We start from the raw sequence: 26,934 nt of genomic DNA on the forward strand, positions 1-26,934 counted from the left end.
CCTTATTTTCCCAGCACTGATTTAAAACATTCTGAAACATACAATATTTTGAACTCTTGACTGAAATATTTTGCATTCTTGTTTGAAAATTAATTCTGTTTTTATGTGGAAGATGTTTTTGATGCTTGGACAGAGACTAGTGATACAAAGGCCTCATACCACTTATTATATGGCAAATAAGAATGTAAGAAAACCAGCATAGAATTAACAGTCATGGTGCCAAGCTATGGGATTCTAGGATTAGTAGTTTGTTGAGGCACCTGCAGTCTTTGGCAGAGAAGGCTAAAAGCCTTGCAAAACTACAATTCCCATGATTCCGTCACACTAAGCCATGGCAGTTAAAGTGTCAAACTGCATTCATTCTACAGTCTAGGTGCAACCATGGTTCACTTAGGTTATGGGTGGTCTCTGTTAATATCTCCTATCTTGTCCTACAGAGAAAATGGTTACAAAATCCAACTGCATTGAATTTTGTTTCTATTTACTAGTAATCAGTTCAATACATTGAGATACCCCTGAAATGTTACTGATAGATAGATAGATATAAAATGTCACTGAAGTATATAGTGTTATACAGTGTTTCTTGAGGCACTTTACAGATGCATTATGCAATCTGTTATCTTCTCTGTTCAGTGAACTAGAGGGCATCAAATTGGGGAATGCTGCTTTAGAGAATAAAAGACTAACTGCTACCTATGCATGTATTTTCCAGCTCTGCATGTATATATACATGTGTCATTAAGAGATTACAGTGCCCATTTTCATTTTACTTGAAACCTGTAGGGATATTTTTCAAAAATATCTCTATGCCAAATTTATGTTTACTTAGGTGTAAAAGTGGAAAAGAAAACATCATTATCTTGAAAATGCACCAAATATAAAGTCTTCCTCTCTAGATGTTCTTAATGCTAGAGGCAAAATTAATTTAGAAAATTCATAGCTAAAAATATTTTTCCAGGATTTCAGTCATAAATGTGAAGAATGTGCTGAATATACATGCGTTAAACCCTAGATGATTTTAAGATTATATTATGGATCATTGCTGTGCAGAATTTCTGATTGCCCTGTATAAATTGGGTTTTTTAAAATCTGATAAATAAGTTTTGTCAAAAAGTAAAGATTTTGTCCAAGTCTTTTACTATAATTGATGGAAGTTTTACTCTATACAGTTTGAAATGCTCACTGGTACTCTACCTTTCCAAGGGAAAGACAGAAAAGAAACCATGACTATGATTCTCAAGTGAGTACACTCTTCTTTATATATCTCATCAGGTATTCTACTGGGGATGTCCTATCTAATTTCTACTCTTCCCTCATTTTCAAAGGTACTGATAATCCAGACTCCCTAATCCATATTACTAATGTCCTTTTCCACCCGGCTATCTTTCCTGTCAAGAGTTGAAAGGACATTTAGTCCAGTATTTCTATACCTTGTAAAAACATCTTTTCTCCAAAACTTTTCCCCCCTTTCTTTTATTCAAATCCGTCTTTCAAACATTAGTGGTATAGTCCAGTCTTAAGAGAACTTTCTTATCTTTTTTCATGTTCACCACTTCTTACTAATAATTGTTCCTTCCAGTATTTTCCTATCTCCACAACATTCGTTGTCCTCCCATGTTGATTTAGTTCTCACATATATACTGAGTTCATTACTAGTAGAGTGTACCTTTTCATTGTAGTTATCTAGCAACATCATGAAAATAAGCTTTATTCCTATTCCGATCTTAGTACAAAATGATATTCTGTGAAATATTTCTATATTTTATAATCATAATGAAGTTTACCCAACAACATTTGACACTCCCTTTACCTTAGTTTTGTTTGATTACTGTTGCAGCTTAGATGGTTCTTGGGCTTTTCCAATTTTACCGGTTACTCTGCTTTCCTGTGATAAGATCGTATTTTTATATGGTTCTCAAAATGCTTAATTATCTTTTGGGAATTTATTTTGCACTTGTGATTTTCTTTCATATCTTTTCCTATTTATTGAGATATTCATTTTCTTCTGCAGTTAGTAACTTAGTCCTCCTTTACTCTTAGTCTTCCCGCTACTCCCTCTGGTTACATCTTATATCCACATCTCTGTGTGTTATTCCAGTTACAGTTCTGGAGAATAAAATGAGCTAACCAAGTTATAATATTCAGTGCCTTGTCCATAGATATAAACATTTTAAAAATCAAGTAAAACCTCTTTGGTTTTAGACCAAAATAAATGAAATTTATAGCAAATTATGCCATGAAGTCCCATCCCTTAAGAGTGCTCCTGTTATGGATCAAGCCAGCATAAAAGAGGAGCCATATACTTCTAGTTTTGAGCTCCTCTGGTTTGTAAACATTTTCTTGGGATGTGAAACGTGTTTTTGATAGTTTCCTGAACCCATGTCATATTATGGTAAAAGACAGTAGAAGGGGTGATATCTTCAGGATATCCAGTTTAACTGAGCTAACCAATGTAGATAATTGGTTGCTTAGCTAACAGAATAATCTTATCTGGTATAAGGCAGTTTCCTATAGTTAAAGAATGATATCTGTCATAGCAGTGTGAGAAAGTATGCAAGGTCCTCTTCTTCCTTCTGAAGTATTGTTCCATAGTACTCGAAGGGAGTTGCTTTTTAAATTATGGAACAGGTCCATCACCCTGGTTTCCTCTTCCAACTTTTTTTTACAGAAATAACCATCCAGTTCCTTTTATCTTGTCTTTAAGCTCTCCCCTTTAACAAACAGCTTGTCATTGTATACTTCTTAGACGCTCACAAGACATTGTATTGCTGTTTCAGTTTATTTCCTTTTATTTCTCCAAACAGATGCTTCTGTGAACTTGGGGAATCCCCCAAAGGTTGGACATACATCCCTTTAGGGGATTCCCCTGTTTTGTTTTTAAAGGGAATTTAACTACCACATTCACTGATCATTTTAATATATTCACATTGTTTAAGCAATTAATTTAATGCTTCTGCCTGGTTAACTTTATTTTTTAGTCTCCTTTACTTTTCAGATTCTCATAAATAAAATAAAACCTTCAGCAAATGCCACATTTACTTGAATCTAACACACATCTTTTTTGGCATAAGTGCTTAGCCAAAATTAATATGCGCATTGTTTTAGATGATGCATTACGATCCCATGTCAAAAGGAACCTCCATTAGGTTGAGACTAGCAAACTCGCCAGTCTCTGCCGGATGGTGGAGCAGGGTCTCTCCCCCCCCCCCCCCCCAAGCCTTTCTCCTTAGTCTCCCACCTGACAGAAGAGAAAAGGTGCCCCTTTCTCTCCCCGGCTATTTCTCCCAATCTCCCAACTAGGGAAACTGAGGAGAAATAGAGCCCTTTCCCCTCCCCAAGCCATTTCTCCATGGTCTTCCAACTTGGGAAACAGAAGAGAAACAGCTGCTTTTCCCTCCCTAAAGAGAGAGAGAAAAAAGTCAAAAGATGAAGCCAAACCTTCTGAAGCCCAGCCTTCTTCCCCAACTAGGGGAGGAGAGAGAGAGAGAGTCCATTCAAGCTGAAGCCAAATGGAAAACTTTGGGAAATTTCCAATGCCCAGCCTTCCTCCCCAGCTGGGGGGGAGGGATAGAGGTAAGAGGCAGAAGCTGTTGCCCAAGGGGCCCCACAAATTAATTTTTCCAACTCCTTCTCCTGAAAGATAACCTACCACATAGGGTCTCCCTTTCAAACATTAAAACTAGCAGTGACCTTGCTTAGTTTTCAAGATCAGATAGGACTTTTCTTGTCCCACATTAAAACCTGAAGAGTTCTGGGGTTTGTAGTTCAGTGAGTTAAAGACTTACCTTGTTGAGAATGGGAACCCCCTCCCTAAACTACAAGCCCCAGAATCCTGCAGGCACAGATTCTAAATCCTATTTTTGTGGGGCGATTGCCTTTGGAGTATTTCGTCCCCATAATTCCTTCCAGTAATTCAGAGGTGTTTTCCATGTGATTTGCTTGTAGTTCCCTTTTGCAACTCTAAGAAGATTTGGAGGCTAAGGTCTAGGACTCCAACATAGCCCTCCTCAGATGCATCTACACTGCAGAATTAATGCAGTATGAAACCACTTTTAATTGCCATGGCTCAGAACTATGTAATCCTGGGAGTTGTAGTTTGATGAGGCACCAGCATTCTTTGGCAGAGAAGGCTGAAGACCTTGTAAACTACTTTCCCCATGAATCCATAGCATTTAACCATAGCAGTGAAAGTGGTGTCAGACTACATTAATTCCAGTGCAGATTCATCCGAGGACTTTGGAATCACCTAAGATGCACCTATGCTGTAAGCATGTATGATGTCTGATAAAACTGAGAATACCATTATTCAGTATATGGAATCCTGGGATTTGTAGTTTGGGGAGGCACAGCTCTCTTTGACAGAGAAAGCTAAAGAGCCTGTAAAACTACAACTCCCAGGATTCCATAACCCTGAGCCAGGGCAATTAAAGTGGTTGGTGTCAAGCTGCATTCATTCTATAGCATAGATTCCCAAGGAAGCTGAGGCAGGATATACAGGAGAGTCTTCTTGAGGGAAGGGGTACCTATTTTTCTCATTTTCCTTTCAGTTGCTGGAAGATTTGGTGTCCTAACACTTTGATTTTTAAAGAAGCAGTTCTAAGAAAGCAGCAATTGTAATGCACATTTTTTTCTGGCCAAATGTCAAAGAATCAAAGAATGCACTTTTTTCAAATGCAAATTACATTTGCCAGCAAATATGTTTTTTGGTTTCAGTGGCGCACTAGGTTCGAGTAAATACAGTAGTTAAGTACTTGTAAAGGCAATGTAAACTACTTTGCAAAAAGGCCTAAAAGTAATAAAAAAGATAGGAAAAATTCTTAATAGCCTGGAGATGAAATAATTTAGTTCATCTCATATATGCTATATATTAATAGCCATGACATGTTAAAAACAATTAATACCTAACAAATACAATCAAAAGTCCAAACTGTATTTTACAAGTACATATGGCATTTTCAAGTAACAGTTAAGGAAAATGGAGACTGCACACATTCATACAGACGGTTGGTATATCTGGCACATAAAACAAGATATTTAAAGATTGGGTACAGGTTTCAAATGTAGCCAGGAGAAGTTACTTTATTAAGAAGAGGCCTTGGATTCCCTCATCCCAACTGGTCGTGTAGGGATCAATAATCTGATCAAACCACCCTTATGTGCAGATTTAAATAATCTTCATGCATCAGCCACAAAATACTTCATAAGTAAGTGTAATAGTTTGTTACAGCGTCCGCTCAATGCAGTCATTAAGAAGGCAAACAGTTTTTTATTTGTACAGATGTGTGTCCTGCACTTGATTGGCATGAATAACTGCTTAGCATAAATTACCATAAACAAACAGCAAAGGACTTTTTCTGTGGTTTAACTTCTTTTTTCAGGAAGATGAGTGGTACAAGTACAATAAAGTAAGAGATTTAAAAAACAAGCTTTCATTCATGGAGTTCTGTAATCTAAATAGTCTCCAGTCATGGGAACCTACATGTTTTGTGAATAAAACCAATTGCAAGGCATGTATTTCCAAGAAGATTCTCTGTTGTAACACACAAGTTTAATAATAACATTCCAAGCATATTGCGTGTTTCAGTCCACAGTAAGCAGATCAGTGTTACTTTGCCAAATGCAGACCCATAGATTGCTTCCAGCCACATATCCAGAAAGGCAGAACTATAATTTGTGGTGTTTCAAAAGAACCAGTAGTCAGCCTTTCCCAGTTGGTTTCTGGGAATTTGGATGGCTTACGTCATTGGTGTAGAGTAATAAGTTCATTCCTTTAAACAGGAATGTATTCCAACCCAATCTAAGCAAATATTCATTTAAATTTGCTCTAATTCATTTAAATTTGGGGAACATGTGCTCTTTTTTGGGTTATCAATGCCATCCATTGAAAAATAATAGTGGAAAATTAACATCAGCAGAAGCAAGAATATTGGATTCTAATCTTGTGATAGTAGTGTCACATGGCTGAAACCAGAACATTTTAGTTTTTATATCAGCATGACTGAAGGAACTTTTCATACTTTCTGTGCTATACACCAGGTTTTCAAGTATCTCGTTTCTAGACAGTCTTATGCTGGAACAATTGAACATTGATTCTCATGATGAATGTTTGTAATGCTATCAATGTGTTTTTATTATATAGAGCCAAACTTGGGATGCCCCAGTTTCTAAGCCCAGAAGCTCAGAGTCTTCTCCGAATGCTTTTCAAGAGAAATCCTGCAAACAGATTGGGTAAAGTATTTAATGAGTTTGTCTAATTCAGCCCTTGCAAGTAAATTAAATAATGACGTCTAATTTTTGCACTTTTGTGCTTATTACTACCTGTCACTAGGAGCAGGTCCAGATGGTGTTGAGGAAATTAAGAGGCATCCATTTTTCTCCACAATTGATTGGAATGTAAGTTTACAGGACAGTTGAAACATTCTCACAACATACTTAAGTTCATTATTTTACACCCTTCTAATATATTACATTTGCTCATCTTAGAAATTATACAGGAGAGAAATCAGCCCACCCTTTAAACCTGCAACTGGTAGGCCTGAAGACACTTTTTATTTTGACCCTGAATTTACTGCAAAAACTCCTAAAGGTAAGAGAGTTATTGCCTTTTGAACTTTCACCTATGAAGGCTAGAGTTTATTAAATGAAAAAGTTCAATATTGAAATACCTTTAGCTTCTGTTGATTCCCATGGTTTTGTGTTAGCTCCTAAATAATTGTCATTGTAATTTGGGTCTTCTTTGCTAAGGCTCATCTGTTTTTTGTGTCTTTCTGTTTGCATTTAGTTAGGACATGAAAGTCAGCCTTCTCAAATTCAAACCCTGTGTTTTTGAACACACACTCTCTAGGGATTTTTTCTTAAGACTTTCTGTCTTTTCTTTTTGTTGACCTCCCATCTCAAAAAAAAAGAGGGGAGGGAGAAGAGACAATTGATTGGTAGAGCATTTGAGTGTTTACTGAGTACAAGTTTGACCTGTCAAGTTTTCAATTTCCTGTCATTAAAGTGAACTTTATTTTCAGACTGTGACATGACTGTAACTTATATGTTGTGTGAACTATCCTGAAAATTTTAATGAAATATTTCTGAAACACAAAAAAGCCCTTTTTTTCCATTTTCAGATTCACCTGGCATTCCACCCAGTGCTAATGCTCATCAGCTTTTTCGGGGCTTCAGTTTTGTAGCCATTGCATCAGATGATGAAAGTCAAGCAATGCAGACATCCATTGGGCATTCAATTGTTCAGGTGAATGCTTTTAATGAAGAACTATTTATACTAGTAAAGCAAATTAAATAACTTAGATGTTCCTGTGCTGGTGAGATACACAGGCTATTAACTCCTAGTATCCATGATGGCCATGTATTAGTATCAGAAGCACTATATCTCTCAGTCCTAGCTGCTGAGAAACATGATTGAGATAATATTATTGCACTTATGTACTGCTGAGGGCTTACTGTAGGTATCCGGTTGGTCACTGTGAGAACAGAATTCTGGATGGGATGGATCTTTGCCCTATTCCAACATAGCCACCCATAAGTTCTTCTAAATCAAGTATAAGTAGTTCAGTTTTATTTACCCCTTGTGCAAAGCTATCCCAGTGCAGAAAGTGATACTTTTCAGTATCAAGTGCTCAAAACGTTACATTGCAAAGCTATCCCAATACAGGTGATACTTTTCAGTATCGAGTGCTCAAAATGTTACATTTCAAAGCTATCCCAATACAGAAGGTGATACTTTTCAGTATCAAGTGCTCAAAATGTTAGAGTGCAAAGCTATCCCAGTCTGGAAGCGGATGCTTTTTAGTATTGAGTGTTAAAATGTTACATTACAAAGCTATCCCAATACAGAAGATGATACTTTTCAGTATCTAATGTGCAAGACATTAAATCAGAAAAATTGAAGTTCATATCAGTCTGTTTTTTATTTCTAATTATGTGATGTGTTTTGGCTCACTTTGCTTAGTGCTCATTCTACATGTATGTCCAAAGCAGATGACTATTCTTTTATCATTCAGGTTTTATTAAAATATTTCCCATTTTCATTGTCATTGATATTAGATAGCTTTGTTTTCTTTCACTACAAGAAATAATTCAGTGTGTCTTTCAACAGTTTTTTGGTTTGCTTAAATATAGGTTTAGGCTAGAAAACAGATGAAAGATTAGTTAATACATTTGTGTACATTAGGAATTGCACAATACACCTTTTACTAGCAAGCAGTTAGCTAGTTAACATGTAAAAGAATGCATTAATTGATAATGTTATTTTGGTAGCAGTTGCACAGGAACAGTATTCAGTTTACTGATGGATATGAAGTCAAGCAAGATATAGGAGTTGGTTCCTATTCGGTTTGCAAGAGATGTATACATAAAGCAACAAATATGGAGTATGCAGTAAAGGTAATTACTTCCTTATGCATGAATATTATTAGCTGACTATTCACATTATAAGATACTGTGGGGTCATTGCAATAGGTATTTTGGGTAGAGATGAGGTTAAAATCTGACTCAGGTTTTCAAGTATGAATTAACTTAATTTGTAGTTTTTGAATCTGTGTACCAACTGAAATGCAGTTATATGTTGATATTTGCACTTTTTAATTTTACAATATATTTTTTCGATATAAAAATTACTCAAATATATATACACACACATATGTTAAGGTTAACTATGAGGGAAAATCATTCAGAAGCATACATTCTTAAAAAGAATGTATTTGAAGAACTGGAGAGAATGCAGATGATTTTGTATGCAGTCTACCTTAAAAATCACAGACTTATTGGAAATGAGAGAAACAATTTTGAGGTGAGATAAAATAAGACCCTGAAAAGAGTAGATTCTTTCATCCTTTGTTATATACTCATTTGGGTTAGAGAAGCTGGGGAGAGTTGCCTTCTGCAAATGAAAGATGGTGGGAAAGCATGACTCCAAATAACCTAGTGAAGAGGAGCCCCGGTGGTGCAGTGGGTTAAACCCCTTTGCTGGCAGGACTGAAGACCGACAGGTCGCAGGTTCGAATCCGGGGAGAGGCGGATGAGCTCCCTCTATCAACTCCACCTCTTCATGCGGGGACATGAGAGAAGCCTCCCACAAGGATGATAAAAACATCAAATCATCCAGACGTCCCCTGGGCAACGTCCTTGCAGATGGCCAATTCTCTCACACCGGAAGCGACTGCTCCTGACATGACCAAAAAAAAAAAAAAACCTAGTGAAGAAAACTATTATGAGCATAGAAGAAAAATTGGTTTTAAACATGGCTGTCCACACCAAAATCCAATTTGAATCTATGGCTTGAGAGATTTAAAGTAGTTGTTCTAGATGTAACACAACCAAGTCATTTGGAATATATGAAATGATACATTATTTCTTCTTCAATGTGTGTACTCCTTTAGATTATAGATAAGAGTAAAAGAGACCCCACAGAGGAAATAGAAATTCTACTTCGATATGGACAACATCCAAATATTATTACTCTCAAAGACGTGAGTAGTTTCTGTCAGCGTCTTTTCTTACTATGATTCATTTGTAAATGCCACCATGATGCTTTTGACATACACAGTGTTTTACTTTTTGTCATGATTTGTCAAGTCTGTTCCCTAGCTCCCTAGCAGTAACTCACCCTGCCTGCCATCCATAGTGGAAAGTTCCATCTGTTAATGGCAGATAACTTGAGGAAGAAAAGGGTATTATCTTGAGACACTCAGTTTCAGATAGGCATGAGCAAACCTCGACCCTCTTGCTGTTTTGGACCCAGAAATTGCAGCAGGCTTACCAGCTGTTAGGAATTGTAGTTCAAAACACCTGGAGGGCTGAAGTTTGCCCATGCCTGGTTTAAGAGATGTCTGTATTATTATTTTTTTACATTTAACACAAATCCCCTTGTGGGAAAATTCTTCCAATTAAGATGTCCTGGATGATCCCTTTCAGATAGTGAGAATTATAATTAAAATATATATTAGGGAGGGTTTGATTCTTTGTATAAGTAAGTTTTGATGAAATGTTGAAACAAATGATCCAAAAACCATGGACATCTTATCAATATGACAACTTATTTATATTCCCTTTGTTTAAACATAGTTATACTTTAGATTTAGCTTATAAGACTTAATATATATTACTTTTATCATGTTATACACACATTTATTGTCATAATTGTGTTATTTTTCTCCTCACCTCCACCCCCAAGTAATGTTGCCCATTTTATTGACTTTTTTTCCAACCACTTTGTCTATCTGTTTTGCATTAGAGAGTATAAATGTTCTCCTTCGTTTTTGACACTTTCTCTATTTTTTCATGACTGAACACTTAAAATGTGTTACCTTTCAGGTCTACGATGACGGAAAATATGTATATCTGGTAACAGAACTTATGAAAGGAGGAGAACTTTTGGATAAAATCCTCAGACAAAAGTTTTTTTCTGAAAGAGAAGCCAGTGCTGTCTTACTGACAATAACCAAAACAGTTGAATACCTTCATGCACAAGGGGTAAGTTTTTTTAGAATTATTAAATTTAATATTTGAGCTGACATTTCTTTCGTGGTAGAATGTATTCTTCCATTATTATTCTTTCCCTATCTTTAAATATTATTTAAATAGAGGATAGTTTTAATGTCGATATACTTTGAAACAATAATAACAATAACAGAAACTATAATAATAATAACAGCAACAAGAATGTTTCAGACTTGAGTGATTGGTACTGAAAACTATTTCTCCATGGCAGAGGCTCCACCAGGATACCCAAAAAAATATACTACAGGGTTAGAATTCACATTGGTGCATTTCCCTGGAATACTTCCAAGACATTTTTTGCTTCCTCCAATTCTAAATTATCAGAAATATTTTACAGGATATTTCCAATCCAAATGGGAAGTCAGCATTAGTAGTTAGCACTAGTGCTGCTCTGGAGAGTAGGACTTGGAGCAATGGGTTCAAATTACAGGAAAGGTAATTCCACCTGAACATTGGAAAGAAGTTCCTTCTTCTTCAGGATCTTTGTGAAATCCCATATATAGTTTTTCCTGTGCCTGCACAGTCAGATTGGAATCTTCTAGAAAGCTTCTGATACATTTTGGCAGAGGCCCTGCCCACACTCTCCAAGGAGGTATATAGTCAGTGGGAGGGGCCACAGCCTCAGTTCCTTTGGTCCGCTTCCATTGCAGAAGCTAAGAGATCTTCCTCTTGTTGGACTTGCTTTATTGCTTAACTTTGACCACCTCGCTGACTACATGAATTGTCTCTACCCCTGACCCGGACTGTCCCTGATTACTCTCATTCTTAGCACCCTCTGAAATTCATCTGTGAATTTTTCAGAACCTCACCCATCCTCCTACTGTATGTCATGCCTCAATTCTTCAAGCTGCTTCTCTGCGGCAGAGGAACTGAAGCCATGACTCCTCCCACTAGATATATCCCTCCTTGGGGAGTGTGGGCGAGGCCTCCACCAAAATGCATCAGAAGTTTTCTAGAAGATTCCAATCTGATTGCGCAGACGCAGGAAATATCATTTGTACAAATTTCACAGATGACCACTTGAAGAAACACGGTTACAGGTAAGCAACCATTTCTTACCTTAAGAGCTGTTCAGTAGTGGAATTCACAGCCTCAGAGTATGGTGGAGGCTCCTTCTTTGGAGGCTTTTAAACAGAGACTGGGTAGTCATCTGTGTGTGGGGTGTGTTTGTTTTAATTGTGCTTTTCCTGCATGGCAGAATGGGATTGGATTGAATAGCCCATGAGATCTCTTCCAAGCTGGTAATTGTATGTGTGTTGAATGCAGCAAGGAGTTCCTGCCATAAGAAAGCAATGTTCATTATCCGGTAAACCATACCATCACTGGAATGGGAATGTACAAGAAGACCAAAACTTGCATGTACTTTGAGAATGAGATATGGGATGCATTAGGTGGAGGGGGGGGGGGCATTATGCATAATTTTATTAAAAACTAGTAGTCTTCTTCAGCACGAACAGATTTCAAGTACTGGACCAAAAATTATTGTTGTATTGATTTCCAAAATATCACCTAAGGGAAGCTGGTGTTGCAAATATTCTTTTTAAAGCTTTTGTTAATGGCTGGAGTGTAAACAAAAAAACAAATATTCCACGATTTCTTTGTAAATAAGAGTCATGTTTGTTTTTCTTTTTAGGTGGTACACAGAGACCTCAAACCCAGCAATATCCTTTATGTCGATGAATCAGGAAATCCAGAATCAATTCGAATATGTGATTTTGGGTTTGCAAAGCAATTGAGAGCTGAAAATGGCCTTCTAATGACTCCTTGTTACACAGCAAATTTTGTTGCTCCTGAGGTAAATTATCATGTTTTTTCTAGATATGGAGGGAGGGGCATATGTCGGTATGATTTCAGTCATGATAGTTGCTCACTTCCCTAATGTAGAATACCGCATGACAAAACACATGGCTTCCTGAGTTTTAAGCATATCTTGGAACTTCTGTGCTTCTTTTTAAAACACAAAATAATAAAAGTAGTTCCCAAACACACACCATTTCTTACTGAATACCAGGTGGTGAAACAAAGAAACCTTTCTCATAAAGCTAATTCATTTATCAAAACAGTTTTCCTATATTTTTGTAATTCTATATTACTCTTCACTACCGGAGTTATGAATTACCTATTTTGAATGATATTTTCTTTCTTTAAGCTCATGTGATGGTGATACTGTGATTTTTAAATACTGCTAAAATTGCTGTGACAGCATCCTCAGCTTAATAAAAAAAAATAAAAGTAATAATTTTATTTCTTACCCTCCTTTCAGCTCATAATACAATTAAAAACATGAACATTGCAAAAATTCAACTAATACACATATTTGGATAGAAGAGCCACATTAAAACTGCATTTCAATCAATACATATTAAAATACAAAAGTATTTGTTTTATTGAAGTAACTTGTTTCAGAATTCATTCATATTAAATTCTTGGAATGAACAAAGTCCACATTTTTCAATAATAGTATCAAAATTAAATATATTTTCTGACTGTATAAACAAATGAACAATTTACTTTCCACAGGTTTTAAAAAGGCAAGGCTATGATGCCGCATGCGACATATGGAGTCTTGGTGTTCTTCTCTATACGATGCTGACTGGGTATGTTTGCAAGTACTTAAGTTAATAATTCTTACATAAATTTTAAAAAGCAGTTGAGTTCCTATTATTGCAGCTTATTCAAACATTACCAAACAAACATATCACGAAACCAGATAGTGTCAAGCAGTACTGCCACTGGGGTCATATTACTAGCTTGATTTATTCCCCCAGGCAGCCATATTTACTTATAAAGGAGACACAGTTGGAATAAGTTTGCATGTACTGTTAATTTTGTAGAAATTATTACAGCAGTATGCATAGAAAACTCTTCAGCTCTGTAAGCATGGATGTCTGCTATAAAGGGCACTGCTATTTAGCCTGACTACCTCCTTACTCATGTAATGAGCTCTACAAGTTTTAATACTTGTGGGAACAAGTAGTTTTCTTTTCCTTATGGTATTAGAGGCCAAAGTGAGTCTTGTCCTGGGAAAAGCAAAGGTCCTGGGAGCATTGCCAATTGTTATTTTCTGTCCTGCACAAAGACTAAATCAATTTATTGATCCTGGCCAGTTAGAGTAAACTTACTGAATAAATGGAAATTACTACTCCTTATACTCATACGTAAAACTAGAAATTTTTAGAATCCAGGTCAACTTATTCATGGGTCAATATGAGTACTATAACTTAACACACACACGTGCATATGCATATGCGTATATATATATGGATGGAACTATCTGTTTCTCTGTGTAGGATTTCCAAAATCAAGAAAGTACTTCATCCCAACAGAACCTAAAAGAAGCACCAACTCCTTCTAATCTCTCCATTGTTGTCTCACTTCTGGTCTTTATGATAATAGAGGCCAGGAGAAACTGGCCCCTCAAGGCAGCATTGGTGCATTCCCCCTCTACGAAATGATGCTTGACTTATCCATGGATCATATCAAAATCCACAATTTTGGCTCCAAAACCTGCCCTCTGCCCACTGAAATACAGTAATAATACAAAAACATAATAATTGCTTCAATAAGTCTGCTCTAATTGAGACCAAAAATTGGATTTAGCCCTGAATATTTCTAAAAAAGATGACAAGCTACTATTTCTATCTTGGAAGTAAAATTCATTAGTTGAGATAAGTACTTACATTTAATCAATTTCAGAGAACTGGATAGAAGGTTGAGTATTCCTAATCCAAAATGCTTAGGGTTGGCACTGTTTTTGGGTTTTCTTCAGATTTTGGAATATCTAAGTAGACCTTCAGTAGTAGGGTAATACTAGTGGTGGTTAAAATTTAGTTAAGTAGCTCTATTTTTTAAAAAAAAATCAAAACTTGCACTTTGTGTAAACATGCTTTTGTTTTTAGTAGGGGATTTTGTCTTTAAATAAGCACTATTTCAAAAAAAGATTTTGGAATATCTGTGAAATGGTGGGAATTGTGCTCACCGCAAATCTGTGCCTCCCACCATTTCACAGTTCCTTACTTCTCTCCAGCTTCAAGTCTTGTTAGTTCACTACTTCTGTATAAGATGTGCAGCTGAAATCTGAGAGACTGAGAATATAAGGGGCTGTATTCAAAAAGAAATTGGGGTTTTTTTGTTGTTGTTTTTTACTGGAGATCACTGTGGATATTACCTGCTTCTGCCTTGTGAATAAATGAACTGGGGAGCTACAGCCACTAATGCCTGAAATGCAGAAGTGAGTGGCTTATAGCCAAAGATTTTGGAGCATTTCAGATGTTCAACCTATACCAATGTCAGCACTCCTGCATAACCTGCATCTAGCTTTGTTTCCTAATCGCTAGAACTATTCTAGACTGCTTTCATATTATCTATTACATATTCCTGTTGTTTACAATTTTAGTGCTACCCTGTGTTAATTGAAATGCATCAAGGAATCTGAAATAATACTATATTTTTATGTTTAAATTAGCTACACTCCATTTGCAAATGGTCCTGATGATACTCCTGAAGAAATTTTGGCACGAATAGGTAGTGGCAAGTTCTCTCTTACTGGTGGATACTGGAATTCTGTTTCTGATACTGCTAAGGTAGGTATATACATTAAGTGATTTTTGTATAAAATACAGTAAAAAATGATTTAATCCAGGGATGGCAGACTTCTTAGTCTCCACATGTAGTACTGTGTAACTTAGAGTTGGTAGGAACAGTACAATATCTATGGAACTACAAAATATCCACCCTTGTTTGGCTAGTTGGGTCTCCAGATAATTATTGATTGCCATATTATTAAATAAGTATGAAACAGGAAGTATTTAACACAGCCTTTAATTTGTGTGTTTGTGTCCCAAGGGTTTTTTGTGCTATTTAATCATATTCTGGATCACTTCTTGGGTATGGGGTCCACTGTTGCTTTTGGAGGGATTTTTTGAGTTAAAGCCATATTAAAATTTGGGAATGATTGGGGGATTGGAAGGCAATAGCAAAGAGAGTGTAGTATTGCATACACCCCATAAGCCCCACTTTCTCCACCTCTTCTTAAAACAATGCCTTGCAATTATAATAGGACCTAGAGGCATTCCATTGCTATTATTTCATCACTGTTCCACTTTCTTGCTAACTGACTTTCATTCCTGTAATACAGAGGAGACATCTAGAAATAGGAATAACTTGCAATATTTTCTATTATCTGTATGTAAGAATGACTTTCTCGAGATTTAGAATTTCATACTTGTTACATGTTGTAACTCCTAAACTTTGTTTGTTCCATTTAAATTGTCTATAGGACTTGGTTTCGAAAATGCTTCACGTCGATCCTCATCAGAGATTGACTGCTGCACAAGTCCTAAGACATCCATGGATTGTTCATTGTGACCAATTGCCTCAATTTCAACTAAATAGGCAAGATGCTCCACACCTTGTGAAGGTAAATAAAACAAACTGCATGTCCCTTTTGTTTTCTAGAGCATCTTGTACTGACTACACTTTTGCTCCATAATTGTTTGCCTGCTCATTTCCCCTCCCCTCACAGTCCACTGTGTACTACCATTTTCTTATTTATATCGGTTAGATTTTCTTAGGATAATCTTAGAATCAAAGAGTTGGAAGAGACCTCATGGGCCATCCAGTCCAACTCCCTGCCAAGAAGCAGGAATATTGCATTCAAATCACCCCTGACAGATGGCTATCCAGCCTCTATTTAAAAGCCTCCAAAGAAGGAGCCTCCACCACACTCCGGAGAGAGAGAGAGTTCCACTGCTGAATGGCTCTCACAGTCGGGAAGTTCTTCCTCATGTTCAGATGGAATCCCCTTTCTTGTAGTTTGAAGCCATTGTTCCGCGTCCTAGTCTCCAGGGAAGCAGAAAACAAGCTTGCTCCCTTCTCCCTGTGGCTTCCTCTCACATATTTAGACATGGCTATCATTTCTCCTTTCAGCCTTCTCTTCTTCAGGCTAAACATACCTAGCTCCTTAAGCCCCTCCTCTTAGGATAATCTTCATTCTGTGCTGATTTCTTCATTTAACATGGAAAATATTTATAGTTAAACGGTTCAGAAATGCAAGAGGTTTTAATAGCTGTATAAAAAGCTGAACTGCCTTTATTTTGCTTTTCTTTCTTTCTTTTTGTTTTGTTTGTTTGTTGTTGTTTTTGTTGTTACTAATTTTGGTCCAGCAGGCTAAGAATACAATTAGGATATACTTTGGCAAAGGCATTCTTTTCTTGCTCTGTTTCATATGTCTGAGCTTACAATATCTTTAGTAAGCACAAATCAGAATTTTCAAACTTACTTTTAAGTATGACTTAAAACATGGTGCATTAAGTCAACTCAGTAGGGCTCATGAAAGTGGGGAAGGGCAGAGAAGCAAGGAAACCTGTTGGATCTGCCTTCCCATCCTTCCACCAGGATAAATCCAGCTTCCCATTTTCATAATGTCACATCTTTCCCCCTCCATTCTGCGGTGCATCATGCTTTTCCCAAAACAACTTCAGAGGTGCGGTGAGGGAGGAGTATTGGTGATGGGAAGAATAGTCCGCCTTCTCTGTTTCACTGAATTCTTCTGTTCCCTGAGAGGATATCCACTATTGGATCCTCCGCAATTTTAAGCAGTTCTCTAAATGTGTACTTTAATCTCGAGGACTAGGAAAACCAATTTCCCAGAATAAAAATTATAGAAGGGCTGCAGAGTAGGCATCATCATCATACATTTTTATTTGTTAAGCATGCGCCTCTCCTTTTGTCTCAAGATGGGGCACAACAAATACATCTATAAAATCACATTAAAAATAGTCAAAATGTAACTATAAAAGCATATTAAACATATTTTAAAATACCCAAGACAAAGGTTGAAACACAATAAACATACAATGTGATTAAAAGCCATCATAAAAACCAACTGGATAGGTCTGCCAGAAGAGATAGGTCTTCAGTTGTGTCTTAAATACGACAGCTAATCTAGCTGTCACATTTCTTCTGGCTGTCTTGGGACGGCTGATGAAAAAGGCCCTCTGGGTGATGGTTGCCAGTCGGGTTCTGGCAGCCTGGAATAGCCACCTCCCAGAGGACTTCAGTGTCCTAAGGGGCAGATTGTATGGGAGAAGGCAATCCTGTAGGTAACCTGGATCCAAACCATGTAGGGCAAATCCAACACTTTGTACTTTGCCCAGAAGCTAATTAGCAGCCAGTGGAATGATTTTAATATGGGTGTAATATGCTCACTTGTATATTTTCCTGTAACTAGGCATGCTGTTAGTATTTATGTGACCAACTGCGGCAAAATCCCACATTATCAAAAACAATTGCTTGTTTAAAATGAAACTAATACTGAATCAATCAGGATTTTAATGACCTCACAATTTTAATCCTTTTATTTTTAGGGTGCCATGGCTGCTACATACTCAGCATTGAACCGCAATCAGTCTCCGGTTTTAGAGCCAGTCGGCCGTTCTACCCTCGCTCAACGAAGAGGCGTCAAAAAAATTACCTCAACTGCTCTGTGAAGTGACCTCATCTGAAAAATGTGGTACCATAATAAGATGATAGCACAAATCATGGCAACAGGTAGCACATATCCGAAGTACCTGCAAGCACACTGTTCCCGCTGGTACCTGTTATGCTGCTGCTCCTGCTTTCATCTATTTTCCCCTTTTTAAACTCTTGATGAAAAACATTGCCCTCCAGATGGAATATAATGTCGAATCAATGGAAAATGAACTGTTCATGAAGACGAAGTAGAATTCTGAACATCTCTCTTCTGTCACATTAAATACACTGAATAAAGCACTTGGCACCAATAACATTATTTTTATAGGCAATGTTTCTTCTCCCTTCAAAATACTCTTCATTACATGTGTGGATGGACAGTTTATGTTAAGCACTTAGCTTAAACGATATGTTTATATTAGCACTGTATAATTTGTGCCATCCAGCATTTTATATGTTTTTGTAAACTTTTCATAACAGTACATTTTTGCACTGTTTCCTTTGAAATGCCTTCTATTTAGACTAATACATTTTGGGAATTAAATCTGATTAAAATGGTTAATCAGAATGTTTGGACATCTCTAAAACAGCTTGACTGTTAAACAGCTATTGAATGTAATTCTGTGAATGTTTTTCTTTGCCTGTGTCTTTCCACAGACACTTGGTTAGAAGTAATGGGAAACTAGAGCTGTTGTGGCATTTAATGGCGTGATAAGTTTCTCACTGTCACTCATGCAACCAGCTCTGTATTAAAGCAAAAAAACAACAACAGCTAATTGTATTTTTCCACTGTGGATATTTTCTTTTAGACATTGGAAACCTTGGCAAAAAAATCATTTCATTTCAGTTGCTTTTAGTTATAACTGATAATTCTTTTAATGTTGCTGCTTTAAGTGCAAGGGAAATTCCTACTCAACAATAGCATGGGAAATGCTGACTTCAAAGCTAAAGCAGAGTTTTGTCCAGTAATAGCTAATTAGAAAGATGTCTTGGATTCAGGAAGACGTCAGTGGCAAGTGTGTTGCATTTTGGATGCTTTGGCTAATTTCAAAACCAAATCAGAAACCAAATGAGATGTGAGGTGAATGGGATGTGCCCAGTGTCTTCAGTCTATTGATGGTGATTCTGCTGTCAAGACTGGGCTTTTTTATTAGCATTGCTGCTCTGTAGACTAGCACCATTTGTATTTATGGAATATAATAACACTCTAAGCAATCCAACATACATACTAACTAGAGGAAACCCCCCTGTTGAACACAGTAGAACCTATTTCTGAGCCTTGCTTCCATTTTGTCCAACTTGTTATCATTTTGACTTGACCGGGGTGCTTGTTTTTTAGGGAAATACTGAAGTTGCATTATGAAGAATAAAATGTTGTGAAGAACAATATGATTTTGATGGATTATCCCAGTGTTCTGCCAAAGAAATTATTTTTATGTAATAATATTTCTCTGTCTTGTATGTTGTCAATAATTTCCTTTCAGTTTAGTGTGAAAAGTTAAGATGGAAAACGGAAGCAAAATAGGTAGTAATAGGCTTGCCTTTCCTCTCAGCATTGAGTCTCACAGTTAGTCTTCCTTTTGCTTTTGTAGTACTTTCCATCACTTTACCTCATGCTTATGCCTTATACACAGATGCCATTTTTGGCTTTATTCTGTCGGGTTATCACAGCATTTATTTATAACTGGTCGTTTAAAAATCAATATACTTTTTTCTGTCAGCATCAGAATAGCTTGCATTTATTCTTTTGCTCGTAATTCTGCTAGAAGCCACTATGTTAGACACCCAGGGGCCTTTAAGTAATACCTTCTGTTGATTAGTTGTTCTGGAATCCAGTTTTCTTCTTTTATGCTTGAAAAATCTTTCAGATTTATTTTTGCATACAAACTTTGTTGCAGTGATAAATCCAAAACTGGTGTTCTCTAAACCATGACCTCACTCCTGTGAAAAAAAAAAAGAAAGTTTTTACTCATGATGATGATGATGATTTCTCTGACCACTTTATAGTGATGTGATATTACTTCATTGTCTGTATACCTGATACTCTTTATTCCTCTTTTATATGATTTGGAGTGTTCCTTGCAAAGAATGAATAATGTAGATTTTCACAGTTGATTTTTCTTGGTTTGGTCTATAGATTATTTTTCTTCCTCAACCCAATTTTTCAACAGATTAATATTTTAGCTCTGCAGCTGGGAATATGTATAATTTATTAGAGTATTCCTTAACTACTGGTTTATCATCAAAGTAATGCCTCTGAAGTTCACATGATGCAGAGGATAATTACATACACATTCTGGAGTGTTTTCAGATTTTAAAGAGCTGAGCATATTCAAATAGAATGAAGCATATAACTTAAAGCAGCAAAAAGAACACGAGAACAGTATATGATTTCCTGTAAAATTAGGTTTATTTTGATGTTATCATGGATGGACTGGTTTTCATTGGAATGTGGCTATCATGTTTTTAAAATGGGTAAGGATAATGTGAAACACTCAAGACAATTAATAGAAAAAATTGCAATGTCTTTAAAATTCTTCTTAGAGAAAGAAAAATATAGGCTATTGTTTGCTCATTGGTAAAGTTTAGGTGACAATAAGTTAATTTGAGAAAAAGCTTAGGAAAATGCAGCAACATCAGTAATCTATGGTTCTGACCATCAGTTTCCAGATTCTAGCTAAACAAATTTAGCCTAGTGTGAAGGAAGAGCTTTTTTCAGGAACTGCTTTATCATGGAGGCATTTTATCAGATGTTTTAAAGGTGCTAGTTCTTTCGCACTTTGCTCTGATGTCTCACTATAATCATAATTTTGTTTTTGTAGACAGAGGCTTCTCATTTTGCATTCAGCTTCTCTCAGAAAAGAAGTCTGGCATTTAAATTATCACTTTTAAAATGTTCCGTTTGCAAAATAATGTTGCACAGTTAAATTCAGGCATATATATTCATAAACTGTTTACTTGGGCTTTGTTTCAAACTGCTTCTAATTCAGTGTTACCCAGGCTGAAATCTGAAATACATGTTCTGGGCAGCAATCCATAATGAATACAGTAATAAATCCTACTGTAAATCCCTTCGATTAAACATGCAACCAGATTATGCTGTTGAACATTGCCATGTGACCCAAGAAAATAATGTGAATTCTGTCTCTAGTTATCTTACCAATTGTCTTTTTCTTACACAGACATGAGGATTTTTTCCTTTATGTAATCCCTTCTTTACAATTTAGCTTTTTGGTCAAAGTTCTGTAGCAATAATCTTGACTTCCTTAAAAAAATACATATTCAAACTTAAGAATTCCATCTTTTATTTACAATGTGATCATGTTTTAACAGAGAATTGATACAATTTTCAGTGTTCATTAGATGTTGGCTTTTGATTCTTAACATTACCAGCAGTGATCAAGAAATCTCATTTTCAACAAAACAACAAAGTAAAACATTTTTAAATCTCTTGGACTCATTTTACATCCCAGTGTGAGCACAACACACTCAGAATGCTATTTAAGTATAACATTAGACAAAGTTTACACTTTCTCTTAAACGTGTCAGTCCCGTTGTCTCCCATTCATAGAATCATAACATTGTAGTTGGAAAAGACCTCATGGGCCATCCAGTCCAACCCCCTGCCAAGAAGCTGGAAAATCGCATTCAAAGCACCCCCAACAGATGGCCATCCAGCCTCTGTTTAAAAGCCTCCAAAGAAGGAGCCTCACCACACGGAGTTCCACTGATGAACAGCTCTCACAGTCAGAAAGTTCTTCCTGATGTTTAAGTGGAATCTCCTTTCCTGTAGTTTGAAGCCATTGTCCCACACCCTAATCTCCAGCGCAGAAGAAAAAAGGCTTGCTCCCTCCTCCCTATGACATCCCCCCACATATACATGGTCATATTTCCTCTCAGCCTTCTTTTTTGCAGGCTAAACATGCCCAGCTCTTTAAGTCACTCCTCATAGGGCTTGTTTTCCAAGTGCTTGATTATTTTAGTTGCCCTCCTCTGGACACATTCCAGATTGTCAACATCTCCCTGAAATTGTGGTGTCCAGAATTGGACACAGTATTCCAGGTGTGGTCTGACAAAGGCAGAATAGAGGGGTAGCATTCCTTTGGTCAACTTACTTAAACATTTACAAATTAAGGACTATATGAGAAAGCATTAGAAAATACAACTGAATTGAAAAAGAACATGGTTTTGAAATTTCCAGGCTACACTGCTATCACTTTGCTGCATCTCTCCTTTGGATTGCTGATTCAATCATGGTTTTTAAAACAGAAAAAAGATACTAAGAAGAGATTCGATACTCTCCCTTAATTCCTGAAACTTTAAGTTAGATAGCTAAACAGAATATAATAAATGATCACTCATGGTTTCAATATCAGGCCAGGAGAAAACAGATTTTCTATTCTTGCCCTTGTTAGATTAGCAGCCTAGTAAAGAGTAAACACATACAATGCTTAAAACGGATTTTTAAATAACAAAATCGGGGTATAAGAAAATCAACATATTTTGGGTTTTTTTTGTTTGTTACTGTAAATGTTGTAGATCAATCAAAGCACTGCTTTTCTGGTAATGAAAAGGTAGATTTAAAGCATGTAAATCCTAAATAAGCAGTAATGAATAGCTTTTAACTCATGAAAGTGTATGTTAGCTTTATGTTGATGTGTCTGACCTAATCAAAGGGAAAGTGCACTCATGAGGGATGTAATTATTTTACAGTTCTAGTGAAGGGGTGGGGAGGGAATCTACGTAAAGAGATTTTTTTAAAATATCAAAATATTTTTCTACACTTCTTTACAATTATTCTTTATAATGACTTCTTCAGCATGGCATGCAAATCTGAGATACAGTGTCAGGAATTTGACTGCTATATCTTCAGAGCAAAAAATCCAATAGCATCTAACAGGTGCTTGTATTAGCATCATGGAACTGAAATGTTGGTTGTGTTCTTTGTCATCAAGTCGACTTTGACTTATGGCAAACCTGTGAATGAGCGAGGCCTCCAGAGGCGACAATGTACTGTTTTACTGAAAGCTATGTATGTTTCCCAGAATACTGTATATGTGTAATCAGAATTATTCCAGACATAACCACAGAAGAGCCTGGAAAAATTACTATTGCTTGTATCCTTGTCAAAAGGCAGGTTTTGTAGTCTTCAAAAGAAGCCGAATTTATACAGCAAGTAAACTTTTAAAAATATGAGTGTGTGTGACTATGTTCTTAATGACAATATGACATTTCTGTGTTAGTCTTTTTGCAACAATCCCTCATTAGTGGCACCATTAAAATTAACCTGTTTGCCAGGAGCTGACATAGACTATTAGCATGAAGTGTCACCTTGATTAGCAGATAACTTGTACCCTTGGGTGAATAGGGTGGGTTGGAATATAATCAGTGGGATAAGAGGAAACTCAAATGCACTTAGTTTAGAAGCATAAAAGTACAACATTTTAGACGATGGTTGTTTATTAATAATACAACTGCACACATGCATGCATCAGAGTTTATTGATTAGCTAAATGATGGCCTGATGCCACCAAAGTGTTACTTTTGTTCCAATGCAATATTGATATCAAAAGTGTCCTTTAAAGAGGGGAAGCACTTAGAAAAACATGTTAACCCTGTTCCGGTTTCAGAGCTGGCACCAGTTTTGATGGAAGCACAGGTGACCTTACTCAACAACTAGATAAGTGATAGGTAACAGTGGGGATGACCAGCAGACTGGGATATAGCAAGACAGCTTTCAGAAGAGACAGAAAGGAATTTGGTAAAAGGCATTTGAACATCAGTCATCAAAGAAATACAAAGATTTCTGTGGGCAAAAGTTTTCATGGGTAGTGACAAAAATATTAACCAAATTAACACAATTCAATTTGAAAGTAAATTGCTTCCATGCACAATATTTTAGAAAGTTCATGAAGTTGTTAGTGTTGGTGTTTTATGGGATTTTATCATTTTTATTTTTATTTTTGTTATTCCCAAGCTGCATTTCTTAAATGCTAGAATTTGAGGACTGAAGGAACATTTCAAGGGGAGTGGTACATTTTCTCAGAGAAGCAGGCCCTCACCTTCTTCCCCATGTCACAGTACAATCCTAGCTATTGGTGCACTCATCTTGGTGATAAGAACTTTCTCAACTAGCATCAGTAGTGCCACCATCATTCCCTGTTTAGGGAACTGGATAGAATTTATATTGGGGCAGGGTACAGAGACATTTAGTCTGGTGTTTTGTTTTAGTTCTGGGTTCTAAGTTAAAAGTAACACTTAAAGGAATTCCACTACCTACTGCAGTGGTCCCTCTTGGATGCTTCCTGGGCTCTGTTGTGTGCAAATACTTGCCATGCCTACTGTTTTCTGTGTTTCTTCTTCGCCAACCCACCACACCAAACAAAGACATCCAGTTGTATCAAAACCTATAGATCTTTAGGGCAATACTGCACTGACTTTTATCCTGAGAAGAATCTCAGTCAGGGCAACAAAGGTTGTTTAGCATCATACTCAAACCAGGCCAGAATGAGTCCAGATAATGTGTTCCTCCAAGAATGTCTAAATTGCTCATCTGCCACACATTGAGGTACCTTGCCCAAAAAGAGGACACTAATTATTGGGGTAGTAGTTCTCATGCACCTTTGGATATAGAAAGTTTTTTTTCAGGAGAGGAACACTACAGACTCCTTCAAGGCTGTAGTCATTTCTCCCTGGATCCACCAAACACAAGTTCTCTTGTAAATGTTATCAGGCAAGTTGAGCAAAGGTTGAATGTACAAGTGGGACTGGCTGATTCAAGTGTCTTCTGTGCATCACCAAGCAACAGCAATAGAAACTGATGTCAAAAAACTAACCAGATGTTAACCCTAAAGTCTCTATGTAGTATTTGGGCAGCTGGTAAATCCTGGAAAATATCCCAATTTCCCAGTGTATTCCAATTTCATGGAATGTTCTCCTTCCCCCATACCATATATTATGATCTATGACTTCTCATATATACTTATAATAATTATTATATACATTTATATCCCACTTTATTGAGAGACTCAAAGCAACACATGTAATAGTACATGGGCCAAATAATTACTGCTGACAGTTGTAACAATAGCTACAAAGAATCCCCAAGCTATAGGCTGCTTACATCACAAAAAATTAAATGAACACTTCACAGGTCTTTGCCTTTGATTAATCAGTTGGGCCTCTTGAGATAACTATTTGCTGCTACAGGTCCAAGCAGACCTAGCACTACCAGTGATGAGGAATGCTGGGACTGGCACGTGAAACATCTTGAAGGCTGTTCTTGTATGCTTTCAAGTCATTTTTCAGTTTATTGTGAGGAGGTTTCAGAGGGGTCCCGCAAGATGGTTAAGACCTGGCTTTTCGAGGAGGGTTTTAATACTGGAGCATAATTAGACGAAAATGGAACATGGAATGACTGATGATGCAATTGGACAATTTCAGTAAGGAGACACTGAGGATTTGTTTTTATAGATATTATTGTTTCTTTTATATTACATGTTGAATTGTTTTTATAATTGTTTTACAATTGTTTCTAATTGTACCCTGTTATTTGTTATGGCATCGGATTGCTGCCTATTGTGAACCGCCTTGAGTTGCCTTTGGCTGAGAAAGACGGTATACAAATGCAGTAAATAAATACATAAATCTTATATAAATAAAAATGTAATGTTTGTTTGTGGGATTAATAGAACTCAAAAACCACTGGATAAATTGACACCAAATTTGGACACAAGACACCTAACAACCCAATGTATGTCCTTCACTCAAAAAAATTGCTTTTGTCATTTGGGAGTTGTAGTTGCTGGGAATTATAATTCACCTACAATCAAAGAGCATTCTGAACCCCACCAACGATGGAATTGAACCAAACTTGGCACACAGTTCTCCCATGACCAACAGAAAACACTGGAAGGGTTTGGTGGGCAGTGACCTTTGGTTTTGGAGTTGTAGTTCACCTCCATCCAGAGAGCACTGTGGACACAAACAATGATGGATCTGGACCAAACTACACGAATACTCAACATGCCCAAATGTGAACACTAGTGGAGTTTGGGGAAAATAGAATCTTCACATTTGGGATTTGTAGTTGCTGGGATTTGTAGTTCACCTACAATCATGGAACATTCTGAACCCGACCAACATAGAACTGGGCCAAACCTCCCACACAGAACCCCCATGACCACCAGAGTGGGCCACAGCAACGCGTGGCAGGGGACGGCTAGTAAATAAATACAAATGTAACGTTCGTTTGTGGGATTAAACAGAACTCAAAAACCACTGGAGGAATTGACATCAAATTTGGACAGCATACACCTAACAACCCAATGTATGTCCTTCACTCAATAAAATTGAGTTTGTTATTTGGGAGTTGTAGTTGTTGGGATTTATAGTTCACCTACAATGAAAGAGCATTTTGAACTCCACCAATGATGGAATTGAACCAATCTTGGCAGATTGACCAACAGAAAACCCTAGAAGGGTTTGGTGGGCATTGACCTCGACTTTGGGAGTTGTAGTTCACCTACTTCCAGAGAGCACTGTGGACTCAAACAATGATGGATCTGGACCAAACTTGGCACGAATATTCCATGTGCCCAAATATGCACACAGATGGAGTTTGGGGGAAATAGACCTTGACATTTGGGCATTGTAGTTACTGAGATATATAGTTCACCTACAATCAAAGAGCATGTTGAATACCACGAACGACAGAATTGGGGCAAACTTTCCACACAGAACCCACATGACCAACAGAAAATACTTAAGGCCATCCAACTCCCTTCATGAGGGCAAGAAAACGTAATCAAAGCCCTCCTGACAAAGAGCCATCCAGCCATTGATATAGATAGATATATATGATTCACACACAGAGAGATATAGTATCATAGATTTGAAAGGGACCCCTAAAGAAGGACAACTATATGTTGCAAGTTCCAGAGTGGGTAAACCAGA

The 26,934-nt window shown here is 36.9% G+C and overlaps 1 protein-coding gene across 2 annotated transcripts in view; it reads left to right on the top strand.

Moving 5' to 3' along the window:
- RPS6KA3 (ribosomal protein S6 kinase A3) overlaps positions 1 to 23,172 on the top strand; it is a 53,577-nt gene extending 30,405 nt beyond the window's left edge. Inside the window, exons 10-22 of one of the 2 annotated variants that reach the window (XM_060770091.2) lie at positions 1,170 to 1,240; positions 6,140 to 6,228; positions 6,329 to 6,393; positions 6,484 to 6,586; positions 7,116 to 7,240; positions 8,266 to 8,391; positions 9,387 to 9,476; positions 10,321 to 10,479; positions 12,140 to 12,301; positions 13,027 to 13,103; positions 14,972 to 15,089; positions 15,785 to 15,925; positions 17,874 to 23,172. In XM_060770091.2, coding sequence (XP_060626074.1) covers positions 1,170 to 1,240; positions 6,140 to 6,228; positions 6,329 to 6,393; positions 6,484 to 6,586; positions 7,116 to 7,240; positions 8,266 to 8,391; positions 9,387 to 9,476; positions 10,321 to 10,479; positions 12,140 to 12,301; positions 13,027 to 13,103; positions 14,972 to 15,089; positions 15,785 to 15,925; positions 17,874 to 17,996 — 1,449 coding nt within the window. In that variant the 3' untranslated portion in view covers positions 17,997 to 23,172. The remainder of the gene's footprint in view (positions 1 to 1,169; positions 1,241 to 6,139; positions 6,229 to 6,328; positions 6,394 to 6,483; positions 6,587 to 7,115; positions 7,241 to 8,265; positions 8,392 to 9,386; positions 9,477 to 10,320; positions 10,480 to 12,139; positions 12,302 to 13,026; positions 13,104 to 14,971; positions 15,090 to 15,784; positions 15,926 to 17,873) is intronic. The other variant, XM_060770092.2, reaches the window with a different exon arrangement.
- Positions 23,173 to 26,934: the final 3,762 nt, after the last annotated feature.

The sequence above is a fragment of the Anolis sagrei genome, chromosome 3 (genome assembly GCF_037176765.1).
Source record: "Anolis sagrei isolate rAnoSag1 chromosome 3, rAnoSag1.mat, whole genome shotgun sequence".
Taxonomy (NCBI): Eukaryota; Metazoa; Chordata; class Lepidosauria; order Squamata; family Dactyloidae; genus Anolis; species Anolis sagrei.